This window comes from Setaria italica, chromosome III (genome assembly GCF_000263155.2).
Source record: "Setaria italica strain Yugu1 chromosome III, Setaria_italica_v2.0, whole genome shotgun sequence".
Taxonomy (NCBI): domain Eukaryota; kingdom Viridiplantae; phylum Streptophyta; class Magnoliopsida; order Poales; family Poaceae; genus Setaria; species Setaria italica.
The window spans coordinates 18,312,940-18,326,461 of NC_028452.1; the positions used below are offsets into that span (position 1 = coordinate 18,312,940).

At 50.6% G+C, this 13,522-nt stretch overlaps 1 protein-coding gene across 1 annotated transcript; it reads left to right on the forward strand.

The window, feature by feature from the left end:
- The first annotated feature begins 1,202 nt into the window (after nt 1-1,202).
- LOC101775372 lies at nt 1,203-3,550 on the forward strand. The gene is made up of 3 exons (XM_004961853.3): nt 1,203-2,655; nt 2,749-2,945; nt 3,065-3,550. The coding sequence occupies exons 1-3, from the start codon at nt 1,391-1,393 to the stop codon at nt 3,097-3,099; spliced, it is 1,497 nt and encodes a 498-aa protein (XP_004961910.1). The 5' UTR covers nt 1,203-1,390; the 3' UTR covers nt 3,100-3,550.
- Nucleotides 3,551-13,522: the final 9,972 nt, after the last annotated feature.

Below are 13,522 nucleotides of genomic sequence, written 5' to 3' on the forward strand. Positions count from 1 at the left end.
ACATTTGGAAAATCTTATTTATTTATTTATTATGAATTCTTTTTACAGTGTTACAATGCTAATTATGTGCTTTCCCCCCTATTTTGATCAATGTTCATCGAAATAAAAAAGATTAATCTTTTGAAAAAAGAATAAAAAGATTAACAAACAAAAATATATACTTATTATAGTTATATCATTTTTATAATTCATGGAGTATGTTGTACCACTAACATTTTAAAAACCAATAATGGTCCCAAGTTGTACTACTATTAAGACTTTTGGGATGGCTTTTAAAATATGGCTGGGATCTTTTACCCACTTCGCTCGCGGTGACTGTCACCACACAAGTAGGAGTATAGATGGCCGTCCAGACCGCCTGGCCCGACCCGGCACGAGCTCGGCAAGGCACGAGCACGATGGCGCCGTGCCTGGGCTAGCACGATGATGCTGCCGTGCCATGCCCGCCCACGGGCTGCACCGGCAATCCAAGCATGGGCACGGCGGCCGACGGGCCAGCTCGAAGCATGGTCGGCGGCGGGCTCACCCGAGGCACAGTGGGTCTGCACGGCGTGCTTCCTACGCGTCACCATCGCCGCCTCCAGCTCGGCGAGCTGCCCCCTGTGCGCTGCCGCTTGCTTGCTGCCCTACTCCTTGGGCGCCACCGATGTCGCCTCCAGCTCGACAAGCTGCCGCCCCCGGCTCCGTCTGCATGCTCGCCGTCGCTGCCACTTGCGGGTTGCGGCCAAGAAATGTCGAGGGAGGCGGAGCCGCATATGAGAGGTGTGCGCCGGCTGCCGGAGGGAGAGGGATGGAGGGAGGCGGAGCTCGGAGAAGAGGACGGCGGGGAGTGGCTGCAGCAGGGGGGTGGTCGGGAGGGAGCGAGAGGGAGGGAGGCGGCGATGGGGGAGATCAAGAGAAGAAGGAACGGGAAAAGGCAGTGGTTGGCAGGTCGGGACTGGCTGGTGACCTAGTGTTGGCTTGTTGGGCCGTTAGGAAGAAAGATAATAGGCCGACCTCTAAAAATCGTGTCGAGCCAGGCTGCTCGTCTGGGGGTGGTGGTCCAAGCCCGGCACGAACCACCAGGATGGGCCAGCCCGAGTCCGAAGGGTTACAGGTCGGGTCGGGCTAGGGTCAAGCTAAAAAAAAAAACTCCGTGCCGGGCTGCCGGCTGCACGGCCAACTATAAGTAGGACGGTTCACGAGCAGCGTGGGGAGGCTGACCAGGACGGCCCTCCGGATCCTTAATTAAAGCGCCCCAACGCTTTCCCTTCTTTTCCTCGCGTTTGGACGGCCGCCTCCTGCTCCTGAGGTTGTGCGCTGCTATTTCTTCACCTCCCCCGTGCGGTGGTGGCCGAACCAGAGGTCAGCCGGGGGCGCTCGCTCGAGGCCTCGTCCGACACCGCAAGCCATGGGCTTCCAGGTCGCCGCCGTGGCACCGTCGCCGTGCGCGCGCTCCTCCTCCGTCTCCTCGTCGCCCTCCACGTCCTCGCGACCGCTGCCCGCCTTGCTCGGCGGCGGATGTGCGGGGCTCGCGAGATCCCGCGGCGTAATGGTGTGGCGGCCGCGCCCGGCGCGGACGACCGCGAGGAGCGCGCTGAGCGCGAGCTTGGATGGGATGGGGGCCGGGGACGCGGAGTTCTTGAGGAGGATCGAGGAGCTCGCGGCGGCGGCGGGGGTGCAGCCGGCGGGCGCAGCGGGGTGCGGCTGGCCGGCGAGCGTGGAGCGTAGCGCGAGCAGCGTCGGGCTGCCGCTGTCGCTGCGCATGCTGAAGCGAAAGAAGAAGCAGCAGCAGCAGCGGCAGGTGGTGGCGCGGCAGTCGCGGTGGGACGAGGGGCTGCTGGGCTCCGCCGGGGAGTCGGTGGGCCGCGCCTTCTCCTCGATGGTGCTCATCGTGCGGGAGCTGCAGAGCTTCGCGCTGCAGCAGATGCGCGACGCGCTGCTCTGCGACGACCTGCAGGGCGTCCTGGCGCACGTCCAGGGCGAGATGCACGCCTCCTTCGTCTGGCTCTTCCAGCACATCTTCGCCGGCACTCCGGCGCTCATGCTCTCCCTCATGCTCCTCCTCGCCAACTTCACCGTCCACTCGATGGGCCACAGCGTCGCCGCCGCGGCCGCCACCATCCCGCCCGCTCCGCCCGCCGTCGCCGCTGCTGCGGCGGTCGTCGACAACCAGCGCGCCGAGCCGTCCCGGCCACGTTTCGACAAGGTTTCGGTGAAGACGTTCTCCGTCGGCAGGACGGCCTCGGTCGGCGGGAACAGCGGCGGCGGCGGCAAGGCGCCGCCCGTCGCGGGCGCCACCGGCGACGGCTGGTCGGACGAGTCCCTCTATCGGCTAAGCCGCGTGGCGCCGCAGCAGCCGTCGACGCCCGCTGGGGCGGGCCTCGGGGAGGCCGCGCCCGACGCTTCGGACGAGGACGAGCAGGCCATTTGGGAAATGATGGTCACGGAGGCTTCCAAGATGCAGGCCAGCGCGCGCGCCGAGGAGCTGAGCGACCCAGATGTGCTGGGGAGCCTCGTCGCGCCGGTGGAGGCGGAGCTGGAGACGGAGGACCAAGCGGAGCACGTACGGACGCGGCAGAGGTACGAACAGGCCGTCGCCGATGAGCCGAACAACTCGCTCATCCTCGCCAACTTCGCGCAGTTCCTCTACCTCGTGCAGAACGACCACGACCGGTAGGTCCCCTCGGCTACGCCCACCAACTGTTCGACGAATTGACAACGCCACCGTGGTTACTGATCATAAGCACTCGTTTCATTTCATCGCAGGGCGGAGCACTACTTCGAGTTGGCGGTGCGCGCGGAGCCGGCGGACGCGGAGGCTCTGAGCCAGTACGCGACCTTCTTGTGGAAGGCGCGGGACAACCTCGCCGGCGCGGAGGACACCTACCAGGAGGCCATCGCGGCCGACCCCGGGAACGCCCACCACGCCGCCGCCTACGCCCACTTCCTCTGGAACACCGGAGGTGAGGACACATGCTACCCCCTCGATTGACGCGCGAACACCGGCACCGACACGAACCGGCCAGGCCAAAGATCGAAAAAAAATGAAAAATTTAGAATTCAAGAAGTCAAGTTCTTGCAGCATGCGCGGGGGCGGCCACGCGGCGAGACGGCTAGACCACGACATCACACCCATGGCCCGGGCGGTGGAGTGGAGCTGACACATGATATCGTCCCCCTTTTACTTAGAAGTGTGCGTGCGTGGCGTGGGCAGTGGAGTGAGTTGTGATCCAGGAGGACATGGCGGTGGCGGTGGTGGTGCTTCTTCCCCCGCTCCGGGAATCCGGGCAATTGGAGCTTTTGGCCGGGAACGTGGACGACGGGCCTCTCGGGTTCCGGCGAGCTTGTCGGGGCCAACCGGCGCCCGGGAAGCATGGATGGCTGTAGAACTGTGTGGTAGAGCACAGTGGCGTGGAGCGCGACGAGGTGGACATCGACCATGAATGGATGTTCTGTATAGCAGCTCGCATCCTGTAATTATGTAGATGTGAAAAAAGAATAACCAAGTGAATAAGGAGATCGTGGTAATCCCGGTGCAATCTACCTCGGATCTTGCGTGTTTCTACCACCAATACTCCTTGGGACTGCTAGCATTTCTCATCGGCCATCACAACTCGTTTGGGAGATCGGGGGCCAAGTGGGAAGCGAGAATGTCTTCTGCTCGCGGATCTCGATTGCTGACCTGCTTGCACTGATGCAGAAGCCATTCTCTTTGTGATGCAGAGTTCTTAACAGAAACGATGACGGGCTGTACCTCAAAATCAGCACAACGGTTTCACCCAAGCAGGCACAATCGTAGTACCTGTGCACATGCTCTGCAACGCCGCTCTGAGAGTCAAGGCAGTGAGCGCGAAGCAGAGTAGGACCGCTAGACTCGTAGCACGATCCGGCAGCGGCGCAAGCCGTAAGCACAGTCCCCCACTTCCTCCCGTGCAAGTTGTGGCCCGTCCATTCCATGTGCCCGAGCCAGTCCATCGTCCACTGGAAGCGGGCACCTCGTTTATCTCTAGTACACCAGGACGTCCTCCCGTGCCGAACAATTTCAGAACTCATCGCTCATCGGTACTAGACTCCTCCAGTCTCAGCCGAGCTGCAGGAAAAGATATTTACCAGATTTTCACGGGCGCTTCGTGCCATGGCACGGTCGGCCTCACTGCCCGGGCGGAGAAGTCCGCGGCCCCGGCCCGGTTTGACACGGAACCTACCCCATCGCACTCGTCCACTGGCATGCAGTTGCTCACTGGCCGATATTCCGTCTCCCGGCTCCGGATCACGGGAAAGAGTACAAACCGGGGCGTGTGCAACGACCACGGCCTTCCTCGCGACACACACAGTACGTTACAGTGCATTATTCTGCGATAGGTTTATCATGTCCTGTCAGACGCCATGATCGGGCTAATGATCGCTAAAATGCACCAAGAGGGCGCGTCCAAAATCCGGCATGGGTCGCGTGCGAGAGGCCGGCGGCGTACGCGATGTGCGTTCGGGCCGTCGGGCGGCGTGGTTTGCTCGGGAAAAAAATTGCAGGTTCTGGATGGCTCTCGCCTCTCGGGGATCCCGGCGGTGGCGGCGCATGTACGTGACGCGACATGGAGACTGGAGAGGGGGGGCATGCACGGACGAACGTCGGCACCGGCTCGACGGGGGTCGGGGTCGGCCGGCACATGCCATGCGATTTGGTGCCGGACCAAGTGGCAGGTGCGTTCTGTATGGGTGCGCCTGAACCCATCGACGGGTTTGACGTCGCTTAGGGATGGCAGTCGGTCCTATGGTGCGGGTGCCCACAGGTTTAGCACCTAATGGGTGGGTGCAGACGTGGGTGCAAAATTTCACCCATAGGTTTAGATCTGATCCGATCCAATCCATATTGAGATGAGTCGGGCGCGGGTCTTTCTTCACACCTGCGGGTCACCCGTGGGATCTGCAATTAAGGATATATGAGATTTTCATATGTAAATTTAGGATTAAATATGCAAAGCATGTAATCATCTCTCTATAGATATTATTCCATAGATATTATGACTTTCTCTTGTCCTTTCAATCTTATAGGTTCCTAGCCTCTCAATCTCATTAGTTTTGTTAACGTTAATGTACCTTGTGATTTTCTCTCATTGATAACTTTTGTTGTGGTAATGAGTTTTGATTGTAAGTTATGATTGATATAGCTTCTTTTCAATTGTATTTGCTACCTAGATGATACTTTAGGTGCTAAAATATTCTTGTTTGATTCATTTGTTCATAAGTATTTATTGTGTTGTTAAAGCATCCACAGGTGACCCGAAACCCGAGGGCGACCTGCGGGTGTGGGTGTGACATTTCACCGCGGGTCTATCTAAGGGTGGGCGTGACCAAGTGTTGTGGATCTTGTTGAGGTGGGTTTTTACTCCACCCGCACCTCACCCACCCATTGACATCCCTAATGTCGCCTATTATCGTGTTAGGAACAAGCGGTGATGTGAGCCTGTTTGTGTTGATTGATCCGGTGAGCTCCCTGAATGAACCATGGTTCGGGGTGGTGTCCAAGAGGAAAATGCCATGAGGCTAGTTTGATTACTATCTCTCCCTGAGACCCTGACCAGAAGGATGCAAATGGAACGTTCCTCCATAGCTGGTCATCGTCAAACAGTTCCCATGGGACTGGGGAACCTATAAATAGTATCATCTAGGCTCTGCATCTGTCTAAGGTTCACGTTCATCGGTTTACATATGTCTACGTGCCCTGCCTGCCCAATAAACTTTGATTCAGCACACAAACATTCTCTTTCGCCCCCGCGTCACTCCTCAGGGGTGACACAGGTGGGGGCAGACCCCAACCCTAGCGCCACCACCCCATCTCCCTCCCTCTTTCTGTCTCGCTGCTGCCAGAGCTGACCCGCCGGAAGCCTGTGCGACACCTAGCAGGGCGGCGGTAGGGCGGAATCGCCTAATTTGGGCTAGAGTCTCCTGGATCTGGAAGGGTCAGCCTAAGGTGCGGTGGTGGTGGCGGCGGTCGGCAACGGCCACGGTGTGGGTGCGGCGGCCTTCTTCAGTCCCGTGCGTGGACGGAGCAGTCTTGGAGAGAGCCTGCAGCTGCATCGTGCGCGAGGCGGTGTGGAGCCATGTGCGCCCCTGAGGAGCCAACACGGCCATATCCGGTGGTGACGCCCCTAGCGAGCCGGATCCACTGAGGCGGTTACGACCGTCGCCTAGTGGGGTGGCCCAGCTGCTACGAGAGGCGGCGGCGATCGCGACTGGGCGTGGCTAGCGTGGCAAGACGCGGCTGGGACTGTGAGCTGGCGCGCAGCGTCGGCGCGGCACCGGCAGCACACGTGGGCAGGGAGAACGCCATGGGTGCAGGCAGTGGAGGTGGGAGGAGGCCCTAGTGTCGGCTCAAGATGTGTCCCGGCCGGATCTGGGGCGCGGAGGTGACTGTCGCAGGCGCGATGGCGCTGCGCCTAGGAGGCGGCGTCTAGCGGAGGACGTGCGCGAAGGAGGCCTTGCGGTGCGGAGCGCTTGCGGCTGGGCTGCGACAATGGAAGCGGCCTGATGGTCGCGGCATGGGGTGATGTCAACGGTCCTGGGCTGCTGTGGGTAGTGATAGGCAGCAACCGTGTGCGTACCGACGCTACGGTGAGGTGTTGTGGTGGCACAACCGAGGGGGGTCTACGAGCGGCACAAGGAGGCACGGCGGTGACGCCACCCCCAGGGGGGCTTCCATGGCTGCGGTCGTGGGAGTGTCAAGCTGTGTACGTGCAATGGCTATGGATGTGATAGCTCTGGGCGAAAGCCTTTGCCGGCGATCTCGCTGATGGCGATGGCGGCGGCATCTTAGGGCATCGTTCTCCCCGTTGGGGGCGTCATCTTGGACCTCCATCCTTGCTGCACGGGGTTGTCCGGGTGAAAACCCTGTCTAGATTCTGGATGAGCGATGGCGGCGCCATTGGCGTCATCCCCTCCTTGGAGGCATCGTCTCTAGAGACCCAACTCGGCTGTGGCATTGATGGTGACGTCATTGATCATGGGAGGCTATAGTCGGTGGCGGCGGCCTCGCCACAACGGGCTTGCGGTGCGGCAAGGCGGCATGGTGCAAGATGGCAAGCTTGACGGGGGTTGCTGCGCTCACGTGGAGGCGATTGCGGTTTTGGTGGCGGCCAGGGGTTGTTGCATTTTTGTCGGGTTGGCTGCTTGTAGCGGACCGCAACAGCTGGCGTTGCTTGGCAATTATTAGTGCGGCGTGGGACTACGTCCGAGGACGGCGCTTGCAGCAATGACATCGTGGGATGACTAGGCTTGCAGCGGATTGCGGCGGGTGGCTCAGCTTTGCTGGGCTACTCCGGTGCGGTACATCGTCAGAAGACAGCACAAGCAACTTCGTTGGCTTGCTAGCTCAGCGGCGAAGGCTATGTGTGCGGGTGGAGCAACAAGGCGAAGTCGACCTGTGGCGTCGGCTTTGATGTTTAATGGAGATCGTGGGAAGCGGGGCAACATTGCTCTCCATTCTGATGGCGATAAAAGAAACAAATCCATAACATGGAGTACTGTGGCAACGAGAGTGATGTGGAGTCCAACGGCGGGTGTGGTGAGATCCCCGCGCATTTGTGTTATCGTGGTGGTGACTGCGAGGTGGAGTGTGGTGTTGCAGTGGCACTACGACGAAGGGTCCCGCATGGCGGTGGCATTCTCGGTGCGGTGCGGTCTGTTTCTCTTGTGTCCCTGTCGACACAGGTCACGCCTGGAGGTTTCGGCGACTACATGAGCGTGAGAAAGTTGGTGGGTGCCGCGACAAGGTTTCGGTTCGGCTGCCGTTGTCGATTGGGTGGTGCGGTCGCGTTGATGTCCCAATCCAACCGATCGGGTTGGCAGTTTCAAGTTGAGTGGTTATCCGTGTTGATATCCCAATCCAACCGGACGAGTATAGTTATTTTTTTCTTTTTTTTTTCTTTCCTGCGTATGACCTCCTAGGATTATAGTCTTATATTTTGCTGTATATCAATAGAAAAACCCGCACTATCGGTTCGTTAAAAAAAAACTATGATTCTGGGTCCGATTACTCCGTATGACCGTATGGAACAAAGCTAAAGGCCTGAGGACATGTGACCCTACACCACCATACAACAAGGCCGAGACGCCCAGCCCAGAACAAACCTCGGTCCACACTAAAACAGCCCATCGACACAGTACAGCCCAACTAATTGGAAGCCCCATTTCTATGGACCGGAAGGCAGCACTACGGGCTTTAAAATACGAGAGCCGAACATACTAAAATAACCAACCTAAGCTACTCGGTATATATTGTGCATTTATTTTACCATATTGCAAAATTGCAGGAAGTACAGCATCATTTGTCCAAAAAAAAATGTTCAAGTTGGATTTGAGTCTAAATTTTGAACACCGAAAGTGCAAGCAAGATACGAACGGGTTGGGAGCAAATATTGGAGCAGAATCTTACGTGAGCAGCAGCTACGCACAAAGTTCAATTACAGAAAATTTAGTGTCTAAATTACTCCCTCCGTTCCAAATTGTAAGTCGTTCCAAGAATCTTGGAGAGTCAAAGTATCTTAAGTTTGACCAAATTTATATGATAATATAATAACATTTATGATGTTAACTAAGTATCATTAGATTCTTTATCAATTATATTTTCATAGTATATCTATTTCATGTCATAAATCTTTATATTTTTCTCTATAATTTTGGTCAAACTTGAGATACTTTAACTCTCCAAGATTCTTGGAATGACTTACAATTTGGAACAGAGGGAGTAATAAACTTGAAAAAGACCTACAACTTTTGTGTTGACCCTGCGGACATCACCAATCAGTCCGGGAGCCATCAGAACTATGAAAAGTGTTTTCATCGACACGCCATCACTGCCAGTTTCAACCGAACAGGCGAACGGGAGGTGAAATGTTTTCACTTCTGGTTGGAAGTGGTGGATATTGGATCCAGCGGTTAAAATGTATATCATGTTCCAACCACAGATCAGCTGTTGGCTCTATTCATGACCCAACGGTGAAAACCAACGGTGAAAATAGACCCGGGGTGACACCCACCAGTCGGACGACAAAAAATTATTTTTTTGTATGAAGTTAGATGGAGACAAACTTTATATTAAAATTATAGAAAAATTATAGAGATCGACAATATCTAAGTATTCATTTGAAATTGTTTACATGCCTAAATATTTGATATAAATACTAAGACCTATCAAACGACGTTAGATGGAAAAAAGATCAACATCAAAGTTGTAGTGCTCGATCTAAAATTTTGGAGTTGGCAACCTTTTCATTTGAGATCGTTTTGGTGTAAAAAAATTAATATAAAATTCATAAATGCCTAGGTGACCGGCTTAGGTCTTTGATCTCCTCTTGTTCTCCAGGCGCATTGTTCTTTAAAGTTTGTACAAACCTTTTGTGTACCACCATGTATAAGTCAAAGTCTCTTTCATAAATAGTATTGATTGGAATCTGATATATAACTGGTACATGTATGATTATGCCTTATTAATTGCTTTATGGTATATGCCGTTGCAATGCTTAATGATAGATGTGTGCGCTTTGATCTGATCAACATATAGTCTTGGTAGAATTTGTGTTAAGCATGGTGATTTCCTAACTCTACGAATGATTTAATACAGTACATATGATTCAGACGGTTGATTACCCTCATATGATGATAGTACGTGGTGTGTGTGTGGGTGGGGATAAGGGGCCAAGCCGAGCCAGCGATAACTATAATACGACAATCATATGATAAGTGAGTGGTAGAGAGCGATTAGGTCTGTGTTCAAGGAAAAAAAGAAAAGCTATTTCTAATGGTATTTACAAATAAATAAATAATATTAATTTATCCTTATGTGAGGTCACATGTGGGGCTATTAGCATATCAAGTCTTAAATAAAAAAATCTCTACCGTTGTTTCTTCCAATCGTCGCGGTTGTTTTGCAAAAAAAGTTTCTCAACTTTTTCGTAATAAACCCGCAGTCCTTGGAATAGTTGAGGCAGTCTCTACACCAGCCGGCCTTCTATCTTTTCTCTCGTTGCCTTATCCCGTTAGGCTCGCTCGGCAACGGTGGCGGTGGATGCACGCCGCTTGACGCTTCCGCAGGAAACACGGTGAGGGCCGACCGATCTAGTGCCTCCTGACTTTAGGACTTGGCGAATCGAAGGACATGGACGTTGCTCGGCAAGCGGGATCCCGTGTGCCCAAGAGCGGTGGTGCTCAGCAAGTGAGATCCCGGGTGCCCAACAGAGCAGCGGCGCTCGCCGAGCGGGTGCCCACCGGAGCAGCGGCGCTCGATGAGCCTGTAGTGGACTCTTCTCGAGGGCGACTACGAGTAAGGTTTGTTGACAAACCGCCGTCTGCCAGTCCCTTTCCCAGACCTTGCCGTCCGCCACCGCCGGCCCCTTCGCCATCCACCAGCCGCCACCTCCGCATGTGTGGTGTGGGCTGCCATGGGAGGTTGTGTGTGGGGGAGAAGAAAGGTCGCCGCTAGCCCTCTTGCCATCCTCCGGCCACCCACGCCACCGCCCGCCACGGCATCCGCTTGTGGTGCCGGCCATCGACCCCCTCTGCATGCGTGGTGCATGCTGCCATGGGAGATCGACTCCAAGTCGGCGGAGTATTCCGATACGTATTCTCTATCTTAACCAACAAGAATTTGAACTTGATTCGTACTCAACAAGAACTTCTTTGATTTGGTATTTTCTGATCTATTATAAATAGAAGAGGAGGAATATTGGGCCCTCCTGAACTCATCGGGCACCAATCCTGATTTGGGTGCTCGCGATCTCATCGAAGAGAAATCCTAATCTCATCGAATAAGAATTGAGAAGTAAGTCTTCTTGCGCTCGTAATCTCGTTGAGAGTCCGCTTATTGCTGTTGTTACACGAACTGACAGAACGCATTGCCTCTGTTAGGACTCATGCTTTACTTTTTTGCAGATAATGGATTCGAACATTGAATCACCCAGTAGTGTGGATCTTGATGATAGGCCATTAAAAAATCAAAGTATTCTGAATCGATTGTTTCTGAATCAGATAACCAGATTGATTGTTGTGACCCATTGGAACCACATCCGTCACCAGATGTAATTAAGTAATCAGATGTCATTAAGCAATCAGAAGAACATAGCAAAACTAAGGTTGACGAAGTATATGATTATCTCCCAAAAGGTATTTGGTATTTTTTTTTCATAATATACATTGTTAGTTCCCTCAGTTATGATTGTTCAAATTACTTTACTTTTGGCAGATTATACAATGAGCGATCTGGATTATTGTGCTCAGATAGCAATAGAAACATCTTTGAAATCTGATCTACTGGTGAAAGTAGACGATATATCTGTCAAACAAAAAGAATTGTTGTGCCTGCTAGATCAAAGCAAATACGTGGATGATGATGTATGTACGCTTTCATAAAATACTTTCTAAATATTATTAATGACTGCTGATGTATCTTTTAATCTTTACAGGTAATCAGTGTGTGTATATATATATATATATGTTGTATAAAGGATACATCTCATCTATGAAATATGAATGATATTAAAATATATTATGAGAATCCTTTGTTTCAGGACTGTTAAAAATAGATGGACTACTTGGAATAAATGAAGGTGGCAACTTTATTACGGAGGTTGTGAAAAAATATCTAAAACATGAAATGGTAACATCTATTTTTGTATTTTTTATATTTTACAAATTCTAGGTTTGGCTTTTTTAAAAAAAATTGTGCATGTGTATGCAACTAATTCAATGTATTACTTATAGATTCTACTTCCACTAAATATAGAAGAAACATGTTGGTATTTAGCTATTCTTAATGTAAAAAATTGTGAGATATAGGTACTGAACATTATGTTGGAAGTTCCATCGAGATGACCTCACTAATATGGTAAGTTACTATAGCATTTATCGCCCTTTATTTATGTAATAACATATTCTATATGATCCACCACTTATGTGAATAGCTTTAGCTATTGATTAATATATTCAATTTATTTACAGCTAAAAGTACAGTGATGTCATTTGAGCATTCTTGAAAAATAGGAAGAGTTGATTAATCATAATTGGAAAAACCTGCAAGTTACTAAATGGATGATCACAGAACAATTGGAAGAACCAATCCAAAAAGACGGATATGCTTCAACACATTAACCTCTTTTTGTGGAATATAGTTATTCTTGTGTAAGGTTCTTTGCCTTCTTTTCAATAATTATTCTTCTGTAACCATACAACTCATCTTGCGGTCTATTTATGGTCAAGTTTGTGGAATACTGGACTGGAGAGATACTATCTCATGCTATTACACAGGTATATTTTATATAGTTGATGTCATATTAATTTTTATACTTACCCACATTCATTGCTACTTTATAGGAAGATATTAGTCAATTTAGACTGAAGTTAGCTGGTATACTGTTATGTTGGAAAACAAAAACAGCAGAAATGACTACCAAGTCTGTACAAAATCATGGCACTGAGAAAAATTCAAATGATGTTGTGATATTGGAAAGTCAAGATGATGGAATGAAATCCAAAGATTTAGAATCATTATCTGTTCATGAAATGAAATCCAAAGAATTAGAGTCATTATCAGATCAAAATAAATACCGGTCTCTAATGTCCACTCTTTCTACGATGAGTGTGCAAGAGTTACTTGGCGGCCTTTGCGACTACATCAAATCAATCAATTGTGCAGAAACATTGCAGTAAGCCACTTCAAATTACTACTGCTCGACATTTTTTTCAGTTTTCAAATACAATTTAGAGCAAACACTATTTGATTTTCCTAATAGTTTTTAGGAACATATGGATCCAAAACTCCAAGCCATATTCCATTACCTTGACTGTCAAAAAGCTGCAAGAAATGATAAATGAGGATGTGCCTATGGACCATGATTGTTTAAATTTGATCATACGAAAGATTATGTTCGACAACATTAAAATAGTGAAGAAGACCAAAGGAACAATATCAAAGCATTGTCTGGATATGCAATTTTAGGTATGTTCTTATATGTTATCATGTGTCTATATACATGTAGACATCCCTTGTGATCACCTTTCTAAACAATTATTATTTAATTTCCTAGGTTACTACAGATTTTGGACGACACCCGAACTACCGTAAAACTTGGATGTGGAACGGCTAGCAGAGATCATTCGTAGCTGGTCTGGTATTACATATAGTGTTTCAAGATGCAAAACAGTAAGGAACATATCTCTACACCTATCACCACCGTTGTTTTCACTATTATAACAACTTGCCAAATGCAGATTCTTATGCCAGTAGAATTCAACGTGGCTTCATTCTGATTGTACTCAATAAAGACACCAGAACATTATGCATTTTGGATCCAACTCCTCTTAAACCCATTTACCAATACAACCCAAATGCAAGATATGTGAAGAAACTTTTATGGATAGCTGAATAATTACCAAAAGCCATGTCAAAAACCTGCTCTGGGTCTATATGGAATGAGGATATTTTCCTGTGACGTCAAATAATCATACCTGATGTTCCAATTTATGACAGGTAAACTTACATTTAAAATGAAGA

Bases quoted from the DNA above. Each gene is read 5' to 3' on its own strand.
- LOC101775372 (XM_004961853.3), top strand. From the start codon at position 1,391: ATGGGCTTCCAGGTCGCCGCCGTGGCACCGTCGCCGTGCGCGCGCTCC. The intron at 2,656-2,748 runs GTAGGTCCCCTC...ATTTCATCGCAG, and splicing joins GTGCAGAACGACCACGACCG to GGCGGAGCACTACTTCGAGT. The intron at 2,946-3,064 runs GTGAGGACACAT...AAGTTCTTGCAG, and splicing joins CTTCCTCTGGAACACCGGAG to CATGCGCGGGGGCGGCCACG.